This window comes from Scylla paramamosain, chromosome 1 (assembly GCF_035594125.1).
Source record: "Scylla paramamosain isolate STU-SP2022 chromosome 1, ASM3559412v1, whole genome shotgun sequence".
Taxonomy (NCBI): Eukaryota; Metazoa; Arthropoda; class Malacostraca; order Decapoda; family Portunidae; genus Scylla; species Scylla paramamosain.
The window spans coordinates 12,173,021-12,200,636 of record NC_087151.1 but is presented as its reverse complement, the minus strand read 5'-3'; the positions used below and the strand labels follow the sequence as shown (position 1 = coordinate 12,200,636).

Sequence of the window (27,616 nt, the reverse complement as noted above, 5' to 3'; positions counted from 1 at the left end):
TGTGTGTGTGTGTGTGTGTGTGTGTGTGATTTTGTTTCACAGTCTGTTCTCCTTTGAATAATGATCAGCCCTTTTTTTTCTGGACAATTTTATTTATTGTGTGAAAGTGGCTGTTAGTGGTGCCAGTCTTACCATGTGGATTACTATGTAGCTTAATTTTCCACTCACAGCTGACCACTGCTGCAAATGTCAAAGTACCAAATGTCATACTTGAAAACTTTCCAAGAGGAGGTTTTCAGACAGGTGGTGGCACTGCTCTTCGCTCCATTGTGCCACTGTATATGGTGTTTGCTTGGGCACAGTTTATTATATACATGATGATGCTGGTGGTGGAAGAGAAAGAGAAGAAACTGAAGGAGAGCATGAAGATGATGGGACTGCGTGATTCTGTCTACTGGTGAGCCTGAGTTTAGTTATGGCTACCTGTTTTAGAATGATCTGCTTATCTACTTCACATTCTTCAGCTGTTCTTCATTAGTGAAATAGCTATTTGCCAATGAAAATTTTTACAGTAGAAAATTGATACTAGTGAGAGCTAGCAGCTTTACTGCATTATCACTATTTTGTGTCATTATAGATGCCTATTCCTTTCTCTTCCTTCTTCTTGGTTGGAGTTAGCATAATAGGAAATGGATACTTTATGATGGAGTGATGGCTGCTTTTCTTAGCAGTTACTCTTATCACCATCAGATTAAAAAAATGTCATGGCCTTTCTCAGCAGTTACTGTTATCATCAGTTAAAAAGAAAAATGTGTAACTTCTTTTTCCTTTCATTTCAGGTTGTCGTGGTTCACCATATACGCTGTATATGTGCTTTTTTTGTCCTTGGTTTGCATCATTCTGCTGCCACTTGCCAACGTCTTTCAGAAGGCCAATATCTTCCTCCTGTTCCTGGTGTTCATCCTCTATGGCTTCTCCTCCATCATGTTTGGCTTCATGCTAACACCTTTCTTCAACAAAGCAAAAGTAAGTTGTGATAACCTCAGTCTTGGTTATTTGGGTTTTAAATTATTAATATAACAAGCTCACTTGCAGAATAATAATGCTGTGGTTAGCTGGTGTGCATTCCATACACAGTAGTCAGCTGGTCAATAGTCAGGTATGTGCATTCCACTTGTTGAGATATTTTTTCTTATTTTCATCCATAGAGGGTTGTTTATTTTGCTTCATAAGTGTATGGAAGTGAAACATGGCAATTATCTGCTACTAGAGTGTTCATAGAGCAATGGAAAGATCAATTATAGCAACAGCACAAGAGAAATATGTAAGACACATCTTTTGTATCACAGAGACACTGATCACAAGATTGGTTAATGATCCTTCAGAGTGATTGAGGATTTAGCCTTTCCCCAGCAACCACTAGACACATGCACTATCATTGAGCCTTTAGTGAAAAATTGCATAAAAAAGTCTGTGTTAGTCTATATTTGCTGCATCACCACAAAATATCAGCAGAAATAAAGAACACAAACCAAAATTTAGGCTGTATAAATAATGAAGGTGAAAATAAACATAGATGGGAAGGACTTGTAACGTAGAGAACAGATGCCAGATGAATCAGAAAGGCTGACTGACTGGATCCAAGAGATAGCAAGTGTAAAGATAAGACAGAAAAGTTTTGAAAGCAGAAAATAGCAGATGATTTTGTGCAGTGACTTACAAAAAAATGTTGAGGATTGAGGTATTTGTTCAACCTTAGACTTGTGGATGCTAATGGTAATGGCAGAGTGCTGATTCACTATTCACTATCTCAATTACAGTAACTTTGCCTGATCCATCACCACTGTAAGACGCACCATGCAAAACTACACATGATAATTTCTTATTTGATTAGAGCAAATTAGACTAGAACTGCACTCACTATTATTACTGACATGTTACTTTGTGTTTCAGGTTGCAGGAGTTGTTGGGAATCTGGTCCAGATCTCCTTCAGTCTTCTGTTTTACCTCCAAGTCTTCCTTGAAGATGAAGTGTCCCCTGGAGTTTTCTGGGGTCTTTCACTCCTCTCTCCCTGTGCATTTGCCTTTGCAATTGATAAGGTACTGAAAGGACAGGTTGGGGAGACAAGGCAGGGTGATCAAGTAATAAGATTATGTTATATACTGTGTTCAAGAGTTGTTTAGAATGGTGAGGTTGCCTTTGTGGACAGATGATGTGTGTCTGAGTGAGTGACACATCACACTTGTCTAACAAACTCATTGTTGCAATGTTTATAGAATATGAGATCAGATCCTGTTTTCCATCATTCCTATCTACTTTTATCTACCTTTAAATTCTAGGATGTTCCTAGTATACATCACTTTCAGTCTATTCTAGGTTTCAGGATTTATAGTTTGAAAACAAAATTATATATTAAGAAACAAAATTTCTTTACTTTAATCTTATTTCATATCATCTTCACCTCATGTCTTACCAATGAATCCAGACTGATCACTGTTTTCCTGCATATTCTTTTTAATAGTTATGATGATATACTTTTTTTTCATAATTTAATAGTGTAGATCTATTTCCATTTCTAAGTTATATGTGTTTATGATATTTTATTATTAATTACATTGATAAAATTGAATTGAATAAGTGCTGTAATTTGCTCTCATAACATTAAACTGTACCACATAATCATAAGTGAGATGCAAGGTGTCTTTTCCTTGGTGTTCTGGATGAAATTAAGATTCATTTATGAAGTGTCATCATTCTCATCCGTTATCCCCTTCAGGTGATCCTGTTTGACTTCTCTGCTAATGGTCTGACCTTTGACTCTATCTGGGACGGCAAAGGACTTCCCTTTGCTGGCAGCCTCATCATGCTCACCATCGATATATTCCTCTATCTGTTTCTGGCATACTACCTGGATAATGTTATTCCAAGTAGGTCCTCACCTTCCCTGCCTTTGTTGTCACTTCACTGTTGTTGTTATTGCTGCTGTTATCCAGTACTGATTAATTATTCAATAAAGATCTCTTTATTTTCTTCACCATGCTGTTTGTCTCAGTTTATTCAGACTAATTAGTCCCCCCCTTCTCTCTCTCTCTCTCTCTCTCTCTCTCTCTCTCTCTCTCTCTCTCTCTCTCTCTCTCTCTCTCTCTCTCTCTCTCTCTCTCTCTCTCTCTCTCTCTCTCTCTCTCTCTCTCTCTCTCTCTCTCTCTCTCTCTATTTTGTAAGACCATTCTCCTATTGTGTAGTTAATTTTAAAGATGTTTCATGTGCGTTTATGTGCGCAGTGACTTAACCTGCTCTTGTGCCCGCACTCTTGTTGAATCTTCAGAGTTTTCCACCATCTGCCTACGACTACAGAGTTACTCTCAAACTAAATTTATCTGTGCTGTATACATCTCACCTAACTCCTCTGACTATAAGAAATTCTTTGACTACTTAACTTCCAAAGTGGAGCACATTCTGACCCTCTTCCCTTTTGCAGAGATCTCCACTCTTGGAGACTTCAATGTTCACCACCAGCTTTGGCTTTCCTCTCCCTTCACTGACCATCCTGGTGAACTAGCCTTCAACTTTGCTATCCTCCACGACCTAGAGCAATTGTTGCAACACCCTACTCATATTCCTGACTGTCTTGCAGATACGCCCAACATTCTTGACCTTTTCCTGACCTCTAATCCTTCTGCTTATGCTGTCACCCTTTCTTCTCCATTGGGCTCCTCCGATCACAATCTCATATCTGTATCTTGTCCTATTGCTCCAATCCCTCCTCAGGATCCCCCTAAGTGAAGGTGCCTCTGATGTTTTGCCTCTGCTAGTTGGAGGGACCTGAGGAGGTATTTTGCTGATTTTCCACGGAATGACTACTGCTTCTGTGTCAGAGACCTGTCTTTGTGTGCTGAGCGCATAACAGAAGTGATAGTGTCTGGCATGGAGGCGTAACATTCTTCACTCTTTTTCTCGACCTACACCTTCCAAACCTTGGTTTAACATAGCTTGTTCTTGTGCTGTACTTGATAGAGAGGTGGCCCACAAAAGGTACTTAAGCCTTCCATCACCAGAATCTCATACACTTTATATTTCTGCCCATAACCATGCCTAGTTTGTTCTTCAACTAGCCAAAAACTCCTTCATTAATAGAAAGTGTCAAAACCTTTCAAGTTCTAACTCCCCTCTTGACTTCTGGCATTTAGCCAAAAATATCTCCATAACTTTGCTTCTTCTTCTTTCCCTCCTTTATTTCAGCCAGATGGCACCACTGCTATCACACCTATTTCTAAAGCTGAACTCTTTGCTCAAACCTTTGCTAAAAACTCTACCTTGAACGATTCTGGGCTTGTTCCTCCCTCTTCTCCACCCTCTGACTACTTCATGCTACCTATTAAAATTCTTCGCAATGATGTTTTCCATGCCCTTGCTGGCCTAAACCCTTGGAAGGCTTATGGACCTGATGGGGTCCCTCCTATTGTTCTCCGAAACTGTGCCTCCGTGCTTGCACCTTGCCTAGTCAAACTCTTTCAGCTCTGTCTGTCAACATCTACCTTTCCTTCTTGCTAGAAGTTTGCCTACATTCAGCCTGTTCCTGAAAAAGGTGACCGTTCTAATCCCTCGAACTACTGTCCTATTGCTTTAATTTCCTCTATCTAAAGTTTTTGAATCTGTCCTCAACAGGAAGATTCTTAAACATCTATCACTTCACAAACTTCTATCTGATCGCCAGTATGGCATTTTTTTTTATTAGACTTTTGTTGCCCTTGGCCAGTGTCCCTCCTACTTTTGTTTGTAAAGTGTTCAGTTATTGATATTTTTTTTTTCTCAATTTCAGGTGAATATGGCACCAAAAGAAAACCTTGGTTTATATTTCAGAAGTCATTTTGGGTAAAAAGTCGTAGCAAATTCTATAAGGTAATGTTGGATATATATATATATATATATATATATATATATATATATATATATATATATATATATATATATATATATATATATATATATATATGTGTGTGTGTGTGTGTGTGTGTGTGTGTGTGTGTGTGTGTGTGTGTTGGAGTGCTTTGTCTTGACTATTCCTGCCTCTGAAAGGGCATCACCCTGATATTAAAATATATATAGTGCTGGATGCAGAAATAGAACATGCATATATGCACACCATCTAGGCATGAATATGGTTAGATGGTATTATGTAACTAGCAACATGGAAAGTTAGAAAATTGTCATCAACATTATAATTTTGTTCATTATCCTTATTTTCCCTTATGGGGTTGGAGAGCTCATAGGCTTCCTGTAAAACACAACTAGGTAAATACAACTAGGTAAATACACACACACACACACACACACACACACACACACACACACACACACACACACACACACACACACATATATATATATATATATATATATATATATATATATATATATATATATATATATATATATATATGATGGCATCAGGACCATAGGGGCTCAAATGCCACCTCCCCAAATATGGAGTTACACATATCAAAAGAATAGGCAACTCTTCCTCTGTCTAGCTGTGATGTTTGCAAAACTATTTTCCAGCTTCCATATGGTTGAAAGTGCTTTAGTAGCAAGTGGAGTCGTGACTCATCAACTTGGGATTCACGTGTTGCGTGTGGCAGTTGAGCCAAGGGGCACGTTCATTCCAGACCAGCTGGGCTCAAGTCCAGTGAAAGGGAATCAGCCATTGGGAGCATGTGATGTACAATGCATAACCATCTCTCGCCCAATCAACATTTTTCTCCATAACAAACGTGTCACCTGGAGCCAATCACCATGCTGCTTACTAGCCTTCCTCATGATTCCTTTTCCAGTCCTGCCCAAACCTCATTCATACTCAATCTTTTCCTCAGAGTAATTAGTATCACCTGTTAACCCTTTGTCTTACCATCATTACTAACATCATTTTAATGACTTCCTCTAACATAGCATTCATTCAGTTTGTTGCTTTCTTTTAATTAACTAATGTACTGTAGTACCAATACAATAGTCTGTTCACTTAAGCTAGATTCCTGGCTCCTAGGCAGGTTTATAAGCTTGGAGCTGATTGGCTGCTCTGCTCTTTTGCTAGAACTTATGTTGAGCCACATTTTGCATGCTTGACTGAAAAATGTTTGTACATTATATGCCATAACTTACTTCATATATGGGATAGCCAGTTTTTGTTGACACCATCAGACTCGGCAGTGACTATAGAATCAATATGTATTGCAAAAACTTGACAAAGCAAAAAAGGAAAATGGTATTATGACGAGTTGAACTGTGATGTTAAAAAGATGTTTATAACATGCTTTACTTATGCTTGCTATTTTCAGCAGTTAATCGTGGAATGCTGAAATACATTATTACATTATGTAGGAAAAACTCTTGAACATGATAGTGTGATCAGAATGCAGATAAAGCTCCACATATTGAAAACACAGTCATTTATAGCTCACAGTCAGCTGTGAGCTTACAAACTCACCTAGGTGCCAAGAATCTAGCTTAAAAGAACAGGCTATAGTATTTTCTCCTATTTTTTCAATACTCTGAGCCTATGATACTTTTGCTTCATGTAGTTAATTATATTATTATTATTATTATTATTATTATTATTATTATTATTATTATTATTATTATTATTATACTGTGTTCTTTTGCTGTTGTGATAACAGGATGGTGTTAAAAACTTCATTATTTACTTCAGGTAAAAGATTTTATTAAGGTTTAAATCCCAGATCATGCAAAAAAATGTACACAAACTTAAAGGGGGTTACATTTTACATACTAGCATGCATATGCACCCTACATTTTTTGTTATTTTGATCAAAAAATTCTGAACAGCAGGGCTTTTGTTTGAAATTTAGTTGAAATTGATATCTTTCTTAGAAGTGGTGCCCAAAAGATAATTACTCCCAGTAAGGTCTAAAGCACTGGATCAGGGGGTACTATGAACTCATCATTAAACCCAGCTGTGACCTCACTGAAATTTCCCTTTGTGTCTCACAACACAAAGGGACAGTCACAGCTTACCCTCTAAAGACAACTCTCTTCCTCCACACAAAACTACAACCACCTAACAACACACACACAGCCTTCACTCAAAAAATTCAAAATTATCATGGTGACTCCTACATCAGCCTCGGAGTCCCCATCTGGGGAGGGGACCACAAATGTCCCCAGGTCGGACTGCCCTTCTGACAACGACCCTAAGTGTCTTGACTCCCCCCCCCTCAACTTTTTCTTCATTAACTTCTGCAACATTCGCGGTCTAAGATCTAATTTTCAATCTGTAGAACACCATCTCTCCTCTTCTAAACCTCATCTTCTTTTCCTCACTGAAACTCAGGTGTCTGAGGCAACTGAAGTAGTCCCTTTTCTGTTCCCTCCTACTTTTTCTATCCTCATTTTCAATCCAAAGCTGGATGTTGCATTTATGTGTGCAATGACTTAACCTGCTCTTGTGCCCATGCTCTTGAATCTTACAAGTTTTCCACCATCTGGCTACAACTACAGTCACTCTCAAACTAAATTTGTCTGTGGTGTATACCTCTCACCCACTCTCTCTCTGACTATAAGAAATTCTTTGACTACTTAACTTCCAAAGTGGAGCACATTCTGATTTTCTTCCCTTTTGCAAAGATCTCCATTCTTGGAGACTTCAGTGTTCACCACCAGCTTTGGCTTTCCTCTCCCTTCACTGACTGTCCTGGTGAACTAGCCTTCAACTTTGCTATCCTCCACAACAGAGCAATTGGTGCAACACTCTACTTGTATTCCTGACCATCTTGGAGATATGCCCAACAATCTTGGCCTTTTTCCTGACCTCTAATCCTCCTACTTGTGCTGTTACCCTCTTTTTTTCCGTTGGGCTCTTGCGATCACAATCTCATATCTGTATCTTGTCCTATCGCTTCAATCCCTCCTCAGGATCCCCCTAAACGAAGGTGCCTCTGGCATTTTGCCTCTGCTAGTTGGAGGGACCTGAGGAGGTATTTTGCTGATTTTCCTTGGAATGACTACTGTCTCCATGTCAGAGACCCATCTTTGTGTGCTGAGTGCATAACAGAGGTGATAGTGTCTGGCATGGAGGTGTACATTCCTCACTCTTTTTCACGACCTAAATGTTCCAACCCTTGGTTTAACACGGCGTGTTCTTATGCTTTACATGATAGAGAGGTGGCCCACAAAAGGTACTTAAGCCTTCCATCACCAGAATCTCATGCACTTTATATTTCTGTCCGGAACCATGCCAAGTCTGTTCTCCAACTAGCCAAAAACTCTTCATTAACAGAAAGTGTCTAAATCTTTCAAGATCTAACTCTACTCATGATTTCTGGCACCTAGCCAAAAATATCTCCAATAACTTTGGTTCTTCTTTCCCTCCTTTATTTCAACCACATGGCACCATTTCTATCATATCTATTTCAGAAGCCGAAGTCTTTGCTTAGACTTTTGTTAAAAACTCTACTTTGGATGATTCAGGGCTTATTCCTTCCTCTCCTCCACCCTCTGACGACTTCATGCTACTTTGGATGATTCAGGGTTTATTTCTCCCTCTCCTCCACCCTCTGACGACTTCATGGTACCTATTAAAATTCTTTGCAATGATGCTTTCCATGCCCTCGCTAGCCTAAACCCTTGGAAGGCTTATGGACCTGATGGGGTCCCTCCTATTGTTCTCCAAAACTGTGCCTCCATGCTTGTGCCTTGCCAAGTCAAACTCTTTCAGCTCTGTCTGTCAATATCTACCTTTCTTTCTTGCTGGAAGTTTGCCTACATTCAACCTGTTCCTAAAAAGGGTGACCGTTCTAATCCCTCAAACTACTGTCCTGTTGCTTTAATTTCCTGCCTATCTAAAGTTTTTTTAATCTATTCTCAATAGGAAGATTCTCAAACATCTATCACTTCACAACCTTCTATCTGTTTGCCAGTATGGGTTCTGTCAAGGATGCTCTACTGCTGATCTTCTGGCTTTCCTTACTGAGTTTTGGTTATCCTCTTTTAGAGATTTTGATGAAACTTTTGCTGTTCCCTTATATATATCAAAAGCTTTTGATAGATTCTTGCATAAAGCTTTGATTTGTAAACTACCCTTCTACAGCTTCTATCCTTCTCTCTGTAACTTCATCTCAAGTTTCCTTTCTGACCATTCTATTGCTGCTGTGGTAGACGGTCACTGTTCTCGTAAATCTGTTATCAGTGCTGTTCCTCAGAGTTCGGTCCTGTCACCCACTCTCTTCTTCTTATTCATTAATGATCTTCTAAACCAAACTTCTTGTCCTATCCACACGTACGCTGATGATACCACCCCGCACTTTTCCACGTCTTTTCATAGATGTCCAACTCTTCAGGAAGTAAACATTTCATGCAGGGAAGCCACAGAAAGCCTGACTTCTGATCTTTCAAAAATTTCTGATTGGGGCAGAGCAAAGTTGGTATTGTTCAATGCCTCAAAAGCTCAATTCCTTCATCTATCAAATCGACACAACCTTCCAGATAACTATCCCTTCTTCATTGACACTCAAATGTCCCCCTCTTCTACACTGAACATCCTTGGTCTGTCCTTTACTTAAAATCTGAACTGGAAACTTCACATCTCATCTCTAGCTAAAACAGTCTCTATGAAGTTAGGCTTTCTGAGATATCTCCGCCAGTTTTTCTCACACCACAGCTGCTAAGTCTGTACAAGGGCCTTATCTGTCCATGTATAGAGTATGCTTCACATGTCTGGGGGGGTTCAACTCATACCCCTTTTCTAGACAGGGTGGAATCAAAAGCTTTTCGTCTCAACTCCTCTCCTCTGACTGTCTTCAGCCTCTCTCTCATCACTGCAATGTTGCATCTCTAGCTGTCTTCTACCACTCTTTTCATGCTAACTGCTCTTCTGATCTTGCTAACTGCATGCCTTCCCTCCTCCTGTGGCCTTGCTGCACAAGACTTTCTTCTTTCTCTTGCCCCTATTCTGTCCACCTCTCTAATGCAAGAGTTAACCAGTATTCTCAGTCATTCATCCCTTTCTCTGGTAGACTCTGGAACTCCCTGCCTGCTTCTGTATTTCTACCTTCCTATGACTTGAATTCTTTCAAGAGGGAGGTTTCAAGACACTTATCCTTCAATTTTTTACTACTGCTTTGGACCCTTTTCTGGGACTGGAATCTCAGTGGGCTTTTTTTGCCCTTGGCTGGTGCCCCTCCTACATAAAAAAAAAAAAAAAACTTTAGATGCAGTTTTCTCAATTTACAAAATGGCACTTGAAGCCCTATGGTCCTGATGCCCTCATATATATATATATATATATATATATATATATATATATATATATATATATATATATATATATATATATATATATATATATATATATATATATAGTGGAACACCAGTTATCAAATGCCTCCCTTTTTGAACAAATTGCTTTTCAAACAAAATGTTGAACTCATTATTGTTTCAGTTGCAATATCATCATTCAGTTCTAGAACAAAGTTACTTGATTTCAAATATTAAAAGACATAGCAAAAGCTGCCATTTATTACTAATTTACAGTTTCTATAAATATATACTTTGTTTTTATGTATTTGGAGGAGAGACACAGAGTGTAAGACAGTAATTCAATCTTTGAAATAAGGTAAATGTGATCCTGGTGAAAAGCCTCAACTTAAACAGTTTTCAGTGCTCAGGAGTTATCCTGAGCCATCTGTGTTTCTCTTGATGACCCCCAACACCATCAGTAATGCACAACTGCATTTTTCCAGTAGATTTTCCCAGCAGCAACTGCTATGATCACCTTCATTTTGGCAGTAAGTGGATTGGTCCTTTCTGTGTCATTTTGTAGGGCACCCCCCACTAGATTGGTGACAAAGAGAATACCTGCACAGTCTAAACTATCTTCTAGTGAGTTCTCAGTCACTAAGTTTATTCAGTACATCCTTTCTGGATAAATAATTTGTGAGCTGGAGATGTTGTGAAGCAGCCATCTTGGTTGTGGGTGCATCTGTCATAACCCAATAAGACTAGTGTCTGAGAATGGATTAATTAATTTTACATTGATTTGTATGGGGAAAATAGTTTAAGTTTTTTGATATTTCATATTTTGAACAGCATGCAGGAATGAATTAAGTTCTAGAACTGAGGTTCCACTGTATATATATATATATATATATATATATATATATATATATATATATATATATATATATATATATATATATATATATATATATATATATATATATATATATATATATATATATATATATTTGAACCCTGCACTGAGTTCATGTAGGAGATGGTTCTGGGAAGCTAGTCCAGGTGCAGCAGCTTTGTGAATGGGCTGGGAATTGTGGTTGTAACAATATATATATATATATATATATATATATATATATATATATATATATATATATATATATATATATATATATATATATATATATGGCTTCCCTGAACCACCATCTTCATGGACTCAGTACGGGTTTCAGATACAGGTGTACAGGGTCCCTTGTGACTCCTGCTCCCCTTTCACAATGGTCCTAACACCAGGTCACACTAATTGAGAGCACCAGTCTGTTTTACCTACCTACAGACAAGGGAAATACTCTAACAACAATTAACTCCCACGTCTAGGGAAAAACAATTATAACAAGTACTAATACATATCTGGTCAAGGTATAAAACCCCACTGGACAACCGCCCTTAGTAACAAACCACCCTCTGTCCAACAGCATGTTATAGCCTCAAGCCAAGTAGTGTTGTTTACTGCCTCCTGGATGGCAAACCTTGCCAGGACCTGAGGAGGGAGTAGAGTTCACTACACATCTAATTACTTAAGTCCTCTGCAAGTCAGGCACCTTCCAGGGGCCTGATGCACTAGTATTTAATACTTAACAACCTCACTAATTACGACTGCAAATGAGTGCCTATGAACACACAGGAGGGTCATTCACCACTCACTGTACAAGAGCTTGGCCTGCACACACACACAGCCAAGGAGTCACTTCTCAGGGTATGGAGTGCGTTATACACAACTACCCTCTGTGACAGACTAACTCTTATACCTACCTTAGTCTCCTTCAGATATTAGTGCTCATCTCAATGTGTCTGCTCCGTGTAAGTGCTGGGTATTGACTGACTGTTAGAAAGAGTGCCACTCTCCCTCTGCTGCTTTGGGGAGGGAGATACAAAGAAGGGGGGAAGGTTTGGCGACACACATACATATGTACACCCACCCACACTCTGCTCCCCCTTCTGTCGTACACAAACAAAACACTTTAATTCTGAAAATTCTAATGATCAAACTAGGAGGGCTAGACAAATACTGATTATTTTATTGTCAAGAGCAACTCTTCTGCTAAATACTGAATGAGGCTTAAACTGAATGGCTAAGGTGAAGTAAGGAAATTTGTATATGGAATATGAGTGACTGCACAGATATTATCTTGGGAGCTTCAGGCTATGCACCCAGGACATATCCAAGTCTCGCTCCCAACCTGTCTCTCTTCTCAGCTCTCTCTCTCTCTCTCTCTCTCTCTCTCTCTCTCTCTCTCTCTCTCTCTCTCTCTCTCTCTCTCTCTCTCTCTCTCTCTCTCTCTCTCTCTCTCTCTCTCTCTCTCTCATGCTTTTTATAGTAGGTAGGTGAGACAAGACACCTTGTATTGTTCATCATAGGTGTAAAAATACAGAGGAGGTACATCCTCAGCTCCTTCACTGTATCTCTCTCTTTTTTTTTTTTTATGCAGGAATCCAGTAGTTATATTCTTTCATTCTATTCACAAAATGCACAGCCAGCCTGTGTCTTCTCTATCGCAGGAGAGATAAATGTCTGATTCTTGCATTCATTACATGGAAAGTATAAAGCATTTATTTGTTAGGATTAAAATCATAAAGTACAAGGAATGCTTCTCATATGAAATATGAAGTAGGAGGTGTATCTCTTATATTAAAGTATAATTTGTTCTTCCGTTGCATAGAAATATGAATAATAAAATTACCATATTTCAAGATGAAATAGTGCACATTTATGATGAAAATTAAGTATATAAGGAGTGTGTTTAATGAGATACAGAAGCTCTAAGATCTAATATCAGAACACTTTTTCTTCATCTTGCAGCTGTCACCTACTGAAGGTGTCAACAATCAAACATTTTCAGTTGAGCTTCCAGACAATCCAGATGTGGAGTTAGTGTCTGATGAGATGAAGCAGAGGACAGCTGTACGTATTCGTAACTTGGAGAAGATTTTCAGTTCACGAGGAAAGAAACCTGTGAAAGCAGTGGATGGTATGTTGCATTTCTGTCACATCTATAGTGAAAGTGATGGTGTGTAGGCCCAGATGTCGCAGTGGATGTGATTATCATCCACCACAGTTTCAAAGACCAGTGAGACAGAGATGAGTGCTGAGATCATGTATAGCTTTAGCACATGGCTCCAGTTTTACTCTCTAGGGATAGGATGAGCCAATGGAAAATCTTTACCTAATGATAGAAACTTAATCTCTTCTAACATGTTGATATGAAAATGTGAGACTGTGTGTGATAATGGTGACATAATTACTGATGGATCTATGGTTACAGATTTCAGCTTGGACATCTATGAAGGGCAGATAACAGCCATCCTAGGTCACAATGGAGCTGGCAAGACAACATTGTTCAACATCTTGACAGGCATGACTGCTCCTTCCCAAGGCTCAGCAACCATCTTTGGCCTGGACATCAGGTGACTGTTCTACTTTTGGCTGGCTTCATTTTTTTTTTTTTTTTGTAAGAAGGGCAACATAAGGAAAAAGTATAACCCAGTAAGGTGTCAGTCCCTAGAGAAAAAGCAAGAGCAATTATCTAAAACTGTCTTGTGTTTTTTATTTCAGTTAAGGAGTTCAGAATATGTCAATATGCAGGTTTCAGTGATGTCCTTTCCCCTGAAGGACTGCTTTTAAAGATAGATTCATTGATAACAAAGACAAAGTTAATCCTAAGTACTTTTCTTTGGACTTCTTCAAAACTTAATGGATTTTTCAGAGGCAAGTAAGGTTATATGAATACAATTTCCTAAAGCAGTGATGTAAAAAATTCAGTAAACTTCATACCTATAGATAAAAAAAAAGTGAATGGACAAATGGACTGTTTTATGCTACGAGCTCTGCAGAAACAAAGAGGAATTAGAGGTGTGATAGGTGGAGATAATTGTGAGAAATTGCTTTTTTGCCTGAAATAATTTGTACAATAAGATATGCTACTTTGGGCAGTTGTATACATGATCAACTATTATATAGGTGCATCTCACTATGGTTTCAGTGTCACTATTTTTTTTTTTTTTTTATGTAGGAAGGACACTGGCCAAGGGCAACAAAAGTCCAGTAAAAAAATATGCCCACTGAAATGCCAGTCCCATAAAAGGGTCAAAGCAGTGGTCAAAAATTGATGAATAAGTGTCTTGAAACCTCCCTCTTGAAGGAATTCAAGTCATAGGAAGGTAGAAATACAGATGCATGCAGGGAGTTCCAGAGTTTACCAGAGAAAGGGATGAATGATTGAGAATACTGGTTAACTCTTGCGTTAGAGAGGTGGACAGAATAGGGGTGAGAGAAAAAAGAAAGTCTTGTGCAGCGAGGCCGCTGAAGGAGGGGAGGCATACAGTTAGCAAAATCAGAAGAGCAGTTAGCATGAAAATAGCGGTAGAAGACAGCCAGATATGCAACATTGCGGCAGTGAGAGAGAGGCTGAAGACAGTCAGTTAGAGGAGGGGAGTTGATGAGACGAAAAGCTTTTGATTCCACCCTGTCTAGAAGAGCAGTATGAGTGGAGACCCCCCCAGACATGTGAAGCATACTCCATACATGGATGGATAAGGCCCTTGTACAGAGTTAGCAGCTGGGGGGGTGAGAAAAACTGGCGAAGATGTCTCAGAACGCCTAACTTTATAGAAGCTGTTTTAGCTAGAGATGAGATGTGAAGTTTCTAGTTCAGATTATAAGTAAAGGACTGACCGAGGATGTTCAGTGTAGAAGAGGGGGACAGTTCAGTGTCATTGAAGAAGAGGGGATAGTTGTCTGGAAGGTTGTGTCGAGTTGATAGATGGAGGAATTGAGTTTTTGAGGCATTGAACAATACCAACTTTGCTCTGCCCCAATCAGAAATTTTAGAAAGATCAGAAGTCAAGCATTCTGTGGCTTCACTGCATGATATGTTTACCTCCTGAAGGGTTGGACGTCTATGAAAAGACGTGGAAAAGTGCAGGGTGGTATCATCAGCGTAGGAGTGGATAGGACAAGAAGTTTGGTTTAGAAGATCATTAATGAATAATAAGAAGAGAGTGGGTGACAGGACAGAACCCTGAGGAACACCACTGTTAATAGATTTAGGAGAAGAACAGTGACCGTCTACCACAGCAGCAATAGAACGGTCAGAAAGGAAACTTGAGATGAAGTTACAGAGAGAAGGATAGAAACCGTAGGAGGGTAGTTTGGAAATCAAAGCTTTGTGCCAGACTCTATCAAAAGCTTTTGATATGTCCAAGGCAACAGCAAAAGTTTCACCAAAATCTCTAAAAGAGGATGACCAAGACTCAGTAAGGAAAGCCAGAAGATCAGCAGTAGAGCGGCCTTGACGGAACCCATACTGGTGATCAAATAGCAGATTGTGAAGTGATAGATGTTTAAGAATCTTCCTGTTGAGGATAGATTCAAAAACTTTAGATAGGCAGGAAATTAAAGCAATAGGACAGTAGTTTGAGGGATTAGAACAGTCACCCTTTTTAGGAACAGGTTGAATGTAGGTAAACTTCCAGCAAGAAGGAAAGGTAGATGTTGACAGACAGAGCTGAAAGAGTTTGACTAGGCAAGGTGCAAGCACAGAGGCACAGTTTCGGAGAACAATAGGAGGGACCCCATCAGGTCCATAAGCCTTCCGAGGGTTTAGGCCAGCGAGGGCATGGAAAACATCATTGCGAAGAATTTTAATACGTGGCATGAAGTAGTCAGAGGGTGGAGGAGAGGGAGGAACAAGCCCAGAATTGTCCAAGGTAGAGTTTTTAGCAAAGGTTTGAGTGAAGAGTTCAGCTTTAGAAATAGATGTGATAGCAGTGGTGCCATCTGGTTGAAATAGAGGAGGGAAAGAAGAAGAAGCAAAGTTATTGGAGATATTTTTGGCTAGATGCCAGAAATCATGAGTAGAGTTAGATCTTGAAAGGTTTTGACATTTTCTGTTAATGAAGGAGTTTTTGGCTAGTTGGAGAACAGACTTGGCATGGTTCCGGGCAGAAATATAAAGTGCATGAGATTCCGGTGATGGAAGGCTTAAGTACCTTTTGTGGGCCACCTCTCTATCATGTATAGCACGAGAACAAGCTGTGTTAAACTAAGGTTTAGAATGTTTAGGACGAGAAAAAGAGTGAGGAATGTACACCTCCATGCCAGACACTATCACCTCTGTTATGCGCTCAGCACACAAAGACGGGTCTCTGACACGGAAGCAGTAGTCATTCCAAGGAAAATCAGCAAAATACCTCCTCAGGTCCCCCCAACTAGTAGAGGCTAAACGCCAGAGGCACCTTCGCTTAGGGGGATCCTGAGGAGGGATTGGAGCGATAGGACAAGATAAAGATATGAGATTGTGATCGGAGGAGCTCAACGGAGAAGAAAGGGTGACAGCATAAGCTGAAGGATTAGAGGTCAGGAAAAGGTCAAGAATGTTGGGCTTATCTCCAAGACGTTCAGGAATATGAGTAGGGTGTTGCACCAATTGCTCTAGGTCATGAAGGATAGCAAAGTTGTAGGCTAGTTCACCAAGATGGTCAGTGAAGGGAGAGAAAAGCCAAAGCTGGTGGTGAACATTGAAGTCTCCAAGAATGGAGATCTCTGCAAAAGGGAAGAGGGTCAGAATGTGCTCCACTTTGGAAGTTAAGTAGTCAAAGAATTTCTTATAATCAGAGGAGTTAGGTGAGAGGTATACAGCACAGATAAATTTAGTATGAGAGTGACTCTGTAGTCATAGCCAGATGGTGGAAAACTCGAAAGATTCAAGAGCGTAGGCACAAGAGCAGGTTAAGTCATTGCGCACATAGACGCAGCATCCAGCTTTGGATCGAAAATGAGGATAGAGAAAGTAGGAGGGAACAGAAAAGGGGCTACTGTCAGTTGCCTCAGACACCTGAGTTTCAGTGAGGAAAAGAAGATGAGGTTTAGAAGAGGAGAGGTGGTGTTCTACAGATTAAAAATTAGATCTTAGACCACAAATGCTGCAGAAGTTAATGAAGAAAAAGTTGAGGCGGGTGTCAAGACACTTAGGGTCGTCAACAGAAAGACAGTCTGACCTGGGGACATTTATGGTCCCCTCCCCAGATGGGGACTCCGAGGCTGGTGTAGGAGTCGCCATGATGGTTTTTAAATTTTTGAGTGAAGGGTGTGTGTGTTATTAGGTGCTTGTAGTTTTGTGTGGAGGAAGAGAGTTGTCTTTAGAGGGCAGGCTGTGACTGCCCCCTTGTGTTGTGAGACATAAAGGGAAACGTTCAGTGAGGTCACAGCTGGGTTTAATGACAAGACATGCTACTTTGGTCAGCTGTATGCATGATTGACTGTTATATAGGTGCATCTCACTATGGTTTTAATGTCACTATTTACAATTAACCTCATAAAGGAACTTGCTTTTGAATGACTAATTTTGTATGGAGTAAAGAAAGAAGGTAGCAATTGCATTCAGTTCATACATATCAATTTTAGAGGAACCAAGCCTGATTACACACTGAGGCAGACTCATTATTACTTTGATCATTTAAAGAAAGTTCTGTGGCTGTATGACTTTGCTTGTGAACACCATGACCAACCACCATTTTATTCTTTATTCTAGTGACATAAATGAGCTGACAGAAATCCGGAAAAACACTGGCATCTGTCCACAGCATGATGTTGTCTTCCTGTCCCTCACTGCCAGGGAACACCTCCGCTTCTTTGCCCGCATCAGAGTAAGGCACAGCAGGGTTGGTCAGAGGTGCTAGTGATCCCAGAGACTGATTTATTTTTGGCCTATTCTGGTTCTGAATGCTTTGCTGATTGAGCATGGCTGGCAAGGGGCATCAGGAAATTTCATCCACCACTTTTAGTACAGATTTTCATTCAATCATTTTCGTACATTTCAAACAGCAATGAAGTTTTCGGAGCTAACTATACTAACTATACTACTTCACAATGACTACAGTATTAGAGATGTAGCTACAATATATGTGTTTATATGAAAGGTTGAGCCCAAGTCAGGTTAGTGAGATCCATGAAGGCAAGAAGGCATACATACTCTTCTTAGATGAGGTTTTGCATATGATTTGATGTTGAATTAACCGTGGATGAATTGCATTTTTGGATACACAGGTGTGATGATAGAGCTGTACAATGTAGGACATCTTTAATTATGACTGTACCTGCATAGTTTGAAATAGTCATTTAACAGATTTATTAAATTAAAATGATATCAAACATATTTTTCTTTGGTGTGACAGGGAGTCCCTCAAGATAAGATAGAAAGTGAGGTTGAGCAAACTCTGAAGGAGGTTTACCTGGATGAGAAAGCAGACACAAAGGCTTCAGACCTCTCAGGTAAGTTTTTCTAGGTTCTTGTTCTCATAGTTTCCTGTTAAGAGTTCCCCATGCATCACCTAGTGATGGAATTTTAGTATTAAGTCTGTCAAGAGATGTTTATTTCAGGGTAAATGCAGCAAATACATGTTGTGATAGTGATCCCTTATGCTGCAACTAAAGCAGAGACATCCTCGAGTTTGGTAGATGATGGATGGACTTTTATGTACATTCCTGTTGTGCACATTACACTGAAGGAATCAATACGCTTAATAACTAACATATTATTGTATAACATAGAAGAAACTTAACTACACAGTTTCTTACTCACCAATGTCTAGAGATATTAGTGTTTTTCCTATAGAAGAGACATAATTTCTCTGGCTTAATTATCACTTCATGCAGAGTTTATTTTCTTTCATTCCTTATCACTGACATGACTGTGCCTCATATGCTCCTGTGTGAGGGGCAGTTGCTTTCATGCATAACATATATAATTTTCTTTCAGGTGGACAGAAGAGAAAATTGTCCATTGCCATTGCACTCATTGGAGACCCCAAATTGATCTTCCTGGATGAACCGACAGCAGGAGTTGATGCTTACTCCCGCAGGAAATTGTGGACACTATTGAAGAACAGAAAGGAGGGCAAAGTATGTATGGTTAAAGCTCCATAAAAATAATAATAATAATATTTAGGAGGTAGATATGTGGAAATAAAACTAATTCCATCAGTAGTTGTAACATGCCAGAAGGGTAGTTGTGTGGGAGTAGGGGGCCAATAAAGGATGTGGAGAAAATATTGATGGAGAAAGTATGCAAAGCTTAACATCATACCAGGAACTATTAGAACTTGGGGAAAAAAAAGTTAAAGAGGAAATATGGCAAGGTATGTGGAATTGAATATTGTGTGGTGATCATGGAGAGTAAGATAAAAAGGTTAAAGAGAATTAAGGAAAAAAATAATTGTGGGTGCCTTGGCACAGTGGGACTGATCATGCTCTTGGGGCTGAGAGGTCAGGAGCACAGGTTTGAATCCTGGCTCCTGTCCGAGGGTAGACAGGGCATCCATTCAGGATAACAGTTTCCAAATGCCAACTCCAAAGTCCTCTTTAGGAGGCACTGTCCTAACCCCAATAGACTATGGAAATGACATAATAAATCCCCCCAAAATAAATAAAAATAAATAAATAAATAAGACAAATAAAATAAATAAAGTAAGCTTAGGAAAGGTTGATATTTATGTAGAGTACTTATCTCTTGAGTCACATACAGAATAATAAAGAAGGAGTAGAAGTGTAGAGGTATGTGATGCATGTAAGATGAGAAAGTATGATGATACACTTGTCACAATCAGTAGCATGTAAATGAGTTATACCTAAATTAGCAAACTTCCCTTGTTCCTCAGGTGATTCTTTTGACAACTCATTTTATGGACGAAGCAGACATTCTTGCTGATCGGAAGGCAATAATGTCCAAGGGCAGGCTGCGGTGCTGTGGAACATCTCTCTTCCTCAAGAATAAGTTTGGCCTGGGATACCATCTCACGTATGTACTGCTATTGGGATGATTAAATATTGCAGACTCCCTATGTATTTTTCTAATGATAAGAAAACATATTGACTGTCATTTGTTTCTTAAAAATAACTGTAGCTTGGGTTATTAGTTTATGCAGATCATTTCCATACTTTTGTCTCCCAACCAAGAGTGCAAGAATTTGAACCCTTGGCTAAGTGGAGGCAGTGTAGGTTTGTTTGTCTCCTTTTGCACTAGAGCCTCCCTTCATTTAGCACAATTGGTGATGAGGACTCTCATGTCATTTGCAGATTGATTGTGGAGGAGAATTCTGATGAGCAAGCAGTTCGTAAAATCCTGAAAAAAGTCATCCCAGAGGTCCAGCTAGCCCGGTATTATGGCAAAGAAATGTCATTCATCCTCCCATCAGATTCCTCATCACAGTTTCCTTCCCTCTTCAAGCAGCTGGACCAGAGTATTGCCAGCACTCAGGAAGGCATTGAGGGCTATGGGGTTTCCATGACCACTCTGGAGGAGGTAAGTATTGTAAGATGATTGCTGCCATGAGATATTATAATCACTTCTATTTCAAGTATCTGATGCTCATTTTATTGGTTTGTATTTTATTTTATCCAACTCCTTTATGTCTTTTACTTGATGTAATGAGTCTTAAACATTCTTTATTACTCTTTTGTTGGTTTGTTTATTTTGGTTACCTCTGTGCCAGTACTTCATATGTGAATCACCTTCTATTCTATCTTCTGATTTGTTGTACATTTTAGCAGTTTTCCTCTCCATCTGTAGTACTGTGTGTCATGCATTTACCAGAGGTTTTAGTATTTAGTTATCCCTAGAACTTGATGTGTGTACAGATACCATCAACATAAATACCTTCTCATACACCATGTTTGTAGAAAATATTGTTTATAACCTTAGTGTAAATATCTGCTGAGTTCTTTGCATAGGATTGTTGCTGTAATCCAATATCCTGTCTTATTTATTTATTATTATTATTATTTTTATTCATATATTTAGTTTTATTTATTTATTTATTTTTTTTTTCTGTAAGGTGTTTCTGGTGCTGAATGATGAGAGTGAGGAGGGTGAACTTGGCTCCATGAACAACGTAGGTCAGCATATGATTCGTGAGAAGTCCCCCTCAGCCTCACCTTCCCACACTTCCTCACTACAAGAGAATGGGATGCAGGACAACTACATGGCAGCAAATAAAGGCTATGTAATTGAAAGTGTGGAGGTCAAGTAAGACAGAATTCTTTTGTTTCATTTCTCAGCTTGAAATGCCTGACTTGTATATGTAATATTCATCAGGTTTTTTTTTTTCATCAAAGAATAAGCATAGAATTTATAAAAAAAAAAGGATTGAGTTAATGAGCAGTGATGAAAGTGTATAGATATTCAAAGAGATTGGAAGAGGACATGAGTTTTGAAGTATCTATGAAAGAAATATTATCTGGATTTTTTCAGTTAGCTAAGTGAAAGAAATTGTTTACTGCACAAGATAAGAGAGGAAGAGGAGGAGGAGTTTCTATATAAATTTAGAGATATAGCATTATCATCTTAGCTGTTTCTCATTCCAAGCAGTTTGATAAACCTGTGCTTGCAATTGACCATTATGTTGTTATGATCAACAAGAGGAAAGACTGGAATTTATGTTTATATTGACCATTATGTCATTATGATCAACAGGAGAGAGGATTGGAGAGCCTTTCTTGCACTGCTGAAGATTCGTTGTACTAATCTGATACGGGAGCCAGCAGCAGTGATATTCTTGATCCTTTTCCCGCTTGCCTTCACCATTGGGTCCATCGCCCTGGCAAACTCACAAAGTATAAAGATCTCCACTAATGAAGTTATTGCCCTTAATCCAAGTAAGTGTAATTTGAGGTCCCATTTTGTGCTCATTTATATTCCATACTTTTATTTAATGATTAAATCCATATGTGATCTATTATGCATTATCATTTGTTATTTACAAATGCTGTCAGGCAAAAAAATGAAACTCTCTCTCTCTCTCTCTCTCTCTCTCTCTCTCTCTCTCTCTCTCTCTCTCTCTCTCTCTCTCTCTCTCTCTCTCTCTCTCTCTCTCTCTCTCTCTCTCTCTCTCTCAGGTATTTACGGTAAAAAATTCCATGGGACACTCCTGCACAACGCCACAGGTCATGAGCTCAGTGGCCTGGTGTCCACTCTCACTGCAGCAGACATGGAGGTTGGCCCTTACTCTGGCAACTACTCTGACCTGCTGAATGAGGACCACAACATGGGAGCCTACAATGTTCACAGCTTCCCAAGAATGAATAGGTATGTACATATATGTTGTCTGTGTGCCTTGCAAATTAAAATGAGTATTCATTCTATTGTTGAGTGAGAGAATTAGCAAGGCTTTTTTCTTCTTTTCCTGAATCTATTTTTCCCCTTAGTCTGCTTCCTTTGCAAAATAAAAAATAAAAATTGGGGCAAGAAAATTGATGATTTTACTTATCACTTTAGGGGTTTCAGGCTTTTGACCCACGGTTACTAAAAATTATCTAATCCTCATGTAAATTTTATTGCTAATGTATCTTAATATGTAGATTCCTCAGCCTGAAAGTGGTGGTGATACCTGTTGAAGAAGAAAAAAGGAAAATGAAAACTGAAATTCAGTACTTTATGCTTATCTGCAGCTATATAATTATGAGTTCTTCAAATTTCTTCTAATTTTGTGTAAATAAAGTAGGATAGTTACTTTAGTGTTTGTACTCATACTTTTTTTTGTTTAAAGGAATAGTTGATTTATAAAAAAAAAAAAGTATGCAGCTTTTTTGTTAACGGAAGAAAACGGGAAGATATCAGTGTTAAAACTACACAAATTTAAAATTTCAGCAAGTGGAAACTATAGAATACTAAGTGACAATTCCTATAAAGAAAGACTGAAGCAAATTAGTTGAAAAATACTAAAGTTATAGGGACAGAAAATTAAAAGACTTACTTCTGAGAAAATGCTGGTTGAACGTCATAAACTCCCATGCCATGCTGCTCAGAAGTTCCCTGCACTGTAGAGTAGGTCTCTCTGGAGACGCTTATTCTTCATTCTCTTCACAATGGGCCTGTCCATCCTCTTGTCCTTCTTCAGAACATTATCAAGAAGGGTTGCATAAGGCAGGTCTAAGCATCCATAGAGATTGCTTGAAATGTAGCCACTGTTGTATTCCATAGCCGCAACAGCGATAGCAAAATCAAGCTTACGCTTTGTTGCAATGAGGTGCTTGGGGCAGTGCTGCCAGATGCGACTGTCAAGTCTTTTTGCTACATGGTTTGTGCAATCCCACTTTTCGATCACATATTCTTTTCTGTAAGGGCCATCACCATTGTTGCAGTCTTTATCACTAAGTTCTCATTTGGTGTTTTCTTAGGTGTAGGTGAGCCTGGAGATAATCTCTTTCTTTTCTTTGCACTATTAATGGGTGGTGGCGTGGTGGAGGTGGTGGCATTAGCGGTGGTGCTGCTGGCTGTGGCCAGCACCTCCACTCCATCTTTTTTTGTTTCTGGCATAATCTTGCCTTCAGCATAGATTCTTTTTTCTTCTTACGAAGCACAGACACTCTTGGGATGACAGTGAGTAAAAACAATGGTGTACTTTGGAAGAAAAGGGAGGTGTGTCGTGGAGCAGTGTCACGTACCCACTTCCTTTGTAGTCTTGAGAGACAATGGTGACTGGCTTCAGCCGCTCATTGACTCCTTTCTCCCTCCCTAGCCATTAGAGAAGATGCCATACTTTGTCAGATACAAAATTTAGAAGAAATAGTAAAAAAGAAAAAATAGAAAAATCTATGAATTTACACAAACTTTCCTTGCATCAGAAAGGTCCTTTAAATCACCAGCTACCACGTGGTTTCATTTAAATGTCACGGAGGGCTAGTTATACTGAGCATAGACATTATATCTGTTTCATGATTGCCAAAGTGTTCGTGGATTTTTTGGTGCAAACATCTCAATTCACCATATTTCATGAAAATACCGAAATTTTGCCTGTATCTCAAAGCTGACCTAGAGGAATATAAAAACAAGAAGAAAAATCCCCCAAAATTGCCACTTATTGGAAATGGTTCATCCCACAGTCTTGCCTTCACAAACCTACTCAGTAATTGCTTCTTTTGAATGTGTGTATCATTACAGGGATTATCTAATTAGTGAGGGTGATTCATGACTAGGTTTTTTTTTGCAATACACATTTGCAATCATATTGTCAGTAGTCTTACAAACTAACATTTACAGTATGGCTAACTTTAGATCTTTCTAAAATATCTGAAGAATGGGACAGGACAAATTTTGTGTTGTTCAGTACTTTAAAAACTCAATTCCTCCACCAATCTACAAGGCAACTTTCGAACAACTGTCCTTTCATCTTCAGTGATACTAGACTATCTTCTGCCTGTACACTAAACATATTGGGACTGTCCAATTAAAATCTCAACTAAAAATTTCACCTTTTTTCTTGTTAAAACACCTTTTATGAAGTTTTCTCTTTTTTTATGTAGGAGGGACACTGGCCAAGGGCATCAAAGATCCAATAAAAAAATATATGCCCACTGAAATGCCAGTTCCATAAAAGGGTCAAAGCATTAGTCAAAAATTGATGAATAAGTGTCTTGAAACCTCCCTCTTGAAGGAATTCAAGTCATAGGAAGGTGAAAATACAGAAGCAGTCAGGGAGTTCCAGAGTTTACCAGAGAAAGGGATGAATGATTGAGAATACTGGTCAACTCTTGCATTAGAGAGGTGGACAGAATAGGGGTGAGAGAAAGAAGAAAGTCTTGTGCAGTGAGGCCGCGGGAGGAGGGGAGGCATGCAGTTAGCAAGATCAGAAGAGCAGTTAGCATCAAAAATAGCGGTAGAAGACAGCTAGAGATGCAACATTGTGGTGGTGAGAGAGAGGCTGAAGACAGTCAGTTAGAGAGGAGTTGATGAGACAAAAAGCTTTTGATTCCACCCTGTCTAGAAGAGCAGTATGAGTGGAACCCCCACAGACATATGAAGCATACTCCATACATGGACGGATAAGGCACTTGTACAGAGTTAGCAGCTGGGGGTGGTGAGAAAAACTGGTGGAGATGTCTCAGAACGTCTAACTTCATAGAAGCTGTTTTAGCTAGAGATGAGATGTCAAGTTTCCAGTTCAGATTATAAGTAAGGACAGACCGAGGATGTTCAGTGTAGAAGAGGGGGACAGTTGAGTGTCATTGAAGAAGAGGGGATGGTTGTCTGGAAGGCTGTGTTGAGTTGATAGATGGAGGAATTGAGTTTTTGAGGCATTGAACATTACCAAGTTTGCTCTGCCCCAATAAAAATTTTAGAAAGATCAGAAGTCAAGTGTTCTGTGGCTTCCCTGTGTGAAATGTTTACCTCCTGAAGGGTTGGACGTCTATGAAAAGATGTGGAAAAGTGCAGGGTGGTATCATCAGTGTAGGAGTGGATAGGACAAGAAGTTTGGTTTAGAAGTTCATTAATGAATAATAAGAAGAGAGTGGGTGACAGGACAGAACCCTGAGGAACACCACTGTTAATAGATTTAGGAGAAGAACAGTGACCATCTACCACAGCAGCAATAGAACAGTCAGAAAGAAAACTTGAGATGAAGTTACAGAGAGAAGGATAGAAGCTGTAGGAGGGTAGTTTGGAAATCAAATCTTTGTGCCAGACTTTATCAAAAGCTTTTGATATGTCCAAGGCAACAGCAAAAGTTTCACCAAAATCTGTAAAAGAGGATGACCAAGACTCAATAAGGAAAGCCAGAAGATCACCAGTAGAGTGGCCTTGATAGAACCCATACTGGTGATCAGATAGAAGGTTGTGAAGTGATAGATGTTTAAGAATCTTCCTGTCGAGGATAGATTAAAAAACTTTAGATAAGCAGGAAATTAAAGCAATAGGACAGTAGTTTGAGGGATTAGAATGATCACCCTTTTTAGGAACAGGCTGAATGTAGGCAAACTTCCAGCAAGAAGGAAAGGTAGATGTTGACAGACAAAGCTGAAAGAGTTTGACTAGGCAAGGTGCAAGCACAGAGGCACAGTTTCGGAGAAAAATAGGAGGGACCCCTTCAGGTCCATAAACCTTCTGAGGGTTTAGGCCAGCAAGGGCATGGAAAACATCATTGCAAAGAATTTTAATAGGTAGCATGAAGTAGTCAGAGGGTGGAGAAGAGGGAGGAACAAGCCCAGAATCATCCAAGGTAGAGTTTTTAGCAAAGGTTTGAGCGAAGAGTTCAGCTTTAGAAATAGATGTGATAGCAATGGTGCCATCTGGTTGAAATAAAGGAGGGAAAGAAGAAGAAGCAAAGTTATTGGAGATATTTTTGGCTAGATGCCAGAAGTCACAAGAGGAGTTAGATCTTGAAAGGTTTTGACACGTTCTGTTAATGAAGGAGTTTTTGGCTAGTTGGAGAACAGACTTTGCATGGTTCCGGGCAGAAATATAAAGTGCATGAGATTCTGGTGATGGAAGGCTTAAGTACCTTTTGTGGGCCACCTCTCTATCATGTATAACACGAGAACAAACTGTTTAGAAGGTTTAGGTCGAGAAAAAGAGTGAGGAATGTACGCCTCCATGCCAGACACTATCACCTCTGTTATGCACTCAGCACACAAAGATGGGTCTCTGACACAGAAGCAGTAGTCATTCCAAAGAAAATCAGCAAAATACCTCCTCAGGTCCTTCAAACTAGCAGAGGCAAAATGCCAGAGGCATCTTCGCTTTGGGGGATCCTGAGGAGGGATTGGAGCGATAGAAAGTTGGGAAGTTGGGTTTTCTCTGCTACCTCTCCCACTACTTTTCCCTTTTCTATCCACTAAGTGTATACAGGGCTATCCATGTATAGATACTTCATACAGGATTCCTAAATAGGGTGATGTAAAAAGTTTTTCATCTCATCAACTCCCGCTCTAACAGACTGTATTAAATATCACTCAGTGTCATAATGCTGCATCTGTAATTATCTTCTTTCAATATTTCCATGGTTACTGGTCTTCTAATAATAATAATAATAGTGATAAATGGTTTATTATTCAGGCAGTTAACAAATTGAAAATGTACAGAGGAGGTGGGGAAATACTTAACATTAATCCTAAAGGTAAGTCTAATCTAGAAGGGAAATACTATTGATTGATGGCTCGCACCATGGTGAGAATCATGCTGAGTCTGTACTGGTCTGTGCGCGGCGCCTTTAGGGGTGTTATCTTGTTGTGGTGTCTGGTGGCTCAGACTGGGTGAGGCGCGTCAGGCGGCAGCATATGTCTGAGATGTGGGTGATGCAGTAGTCCCCTTCCAAACTTCTCCAGAGCCTCTCAGTGCCTGGTGGATAGTCTGGACAGACTCAGGGTGGTCAGGGCTTCATCATAGGTGGTGTAGGCAGGGCCAAGGATGACCCTGCACACCCTTTTCTGCACACTCTCCAGCTGGAGCTGTTGAGTGTGTGTGAGGGAGGAGGACCACGCTGGGGAGGCATACATGAGTTTGGGGAGGATGAAGGTGAGGTACACCCCCCTTAACTCGTCTGTCGGCGTCCCCAGCGACCTGAGTCTGCACAGCATGTGCACCCTGTAGGTAGCGGATC

The 27,616-nt window shown here is 39.5% G+C and overlaps 1 protein-coding gene across 7 annotated transcripts in view; it reads left to right on the top strand.

Annotated features, from left to right (window-relative positions):
- Nucleotides 1-27,616, top strand: part of LOC135100667 (cholesterol transporter ABCA5-like) — a 74,724-nt gene that overhangs the window by 16,514 nt on the left and 30,594 nt on the right. For 6 of the 7 annotated variants that reach the window (XM_064003825.1, XM_064003801.1, XM_064003809.1 and 3 more), the window contains exons 7-21: nucleotides 171-397; nucleotides 780-966; nucleotides 1,894-2,040; nucleotides 2,718-2,868; nucleotides 4,761-4,840; nucleotides 13,047-13,215; nucleotides 13,510-13,651; nucleotides 17,776-17,890; nucleotides 18,419-18,515; nucleotides 19,003-19,145; nucleotides 19,901-20,040; nucleotides 20,319-20,544; nucleotides 21,077-21,267; nucleotides 21,715-21,896; nucleotides 22,137-22,326. In XM_064003825.1, coding sequence (XP_063859895.1) covers nucleotides 171-397; nucleotides 780-966; nucleotides 1,894-2,040; nucleotides 2,718-2,868; nucleotides 4,761-4,840; nucleotides 13,047-13,215; nucleotides 13,510-13,651; nucleotides 17,776-17,890; nucleotides 18,419-18,515; nucleotides 19,003-19,145; nucleotides 19,901-20,040; nucleotides 20,319-20,544; nucleotides 21,077-21,267; nucleotides 21,715-21,896; nucleotides 22,137-22,326 — 2,387 coding nt within the window. The remainder of the gene's footprint in view (nucleotides 1-170; nucleotides 398-779; nucleotides 967-1,893; nucleotides 2,041-2,717; nucleotides 2,869-4,760; nucleotides 4,841-13,046; nucleotides 13,216-13,509; nucleotides 13,652-17,775; nucleotides 17,891-18,418; nucleotides 18,516-19,002; nucleotides 19,146-19,900; nucleotides 20,041-20,318; nucleotides 20,545-21,076; nucleotides 21,268-21,714; nucleotides 21,897-22,136; nucleotides 22,327-27,616) is intronic. The other variant, XM_064003851.1, reaches the window with a different exon arrangement.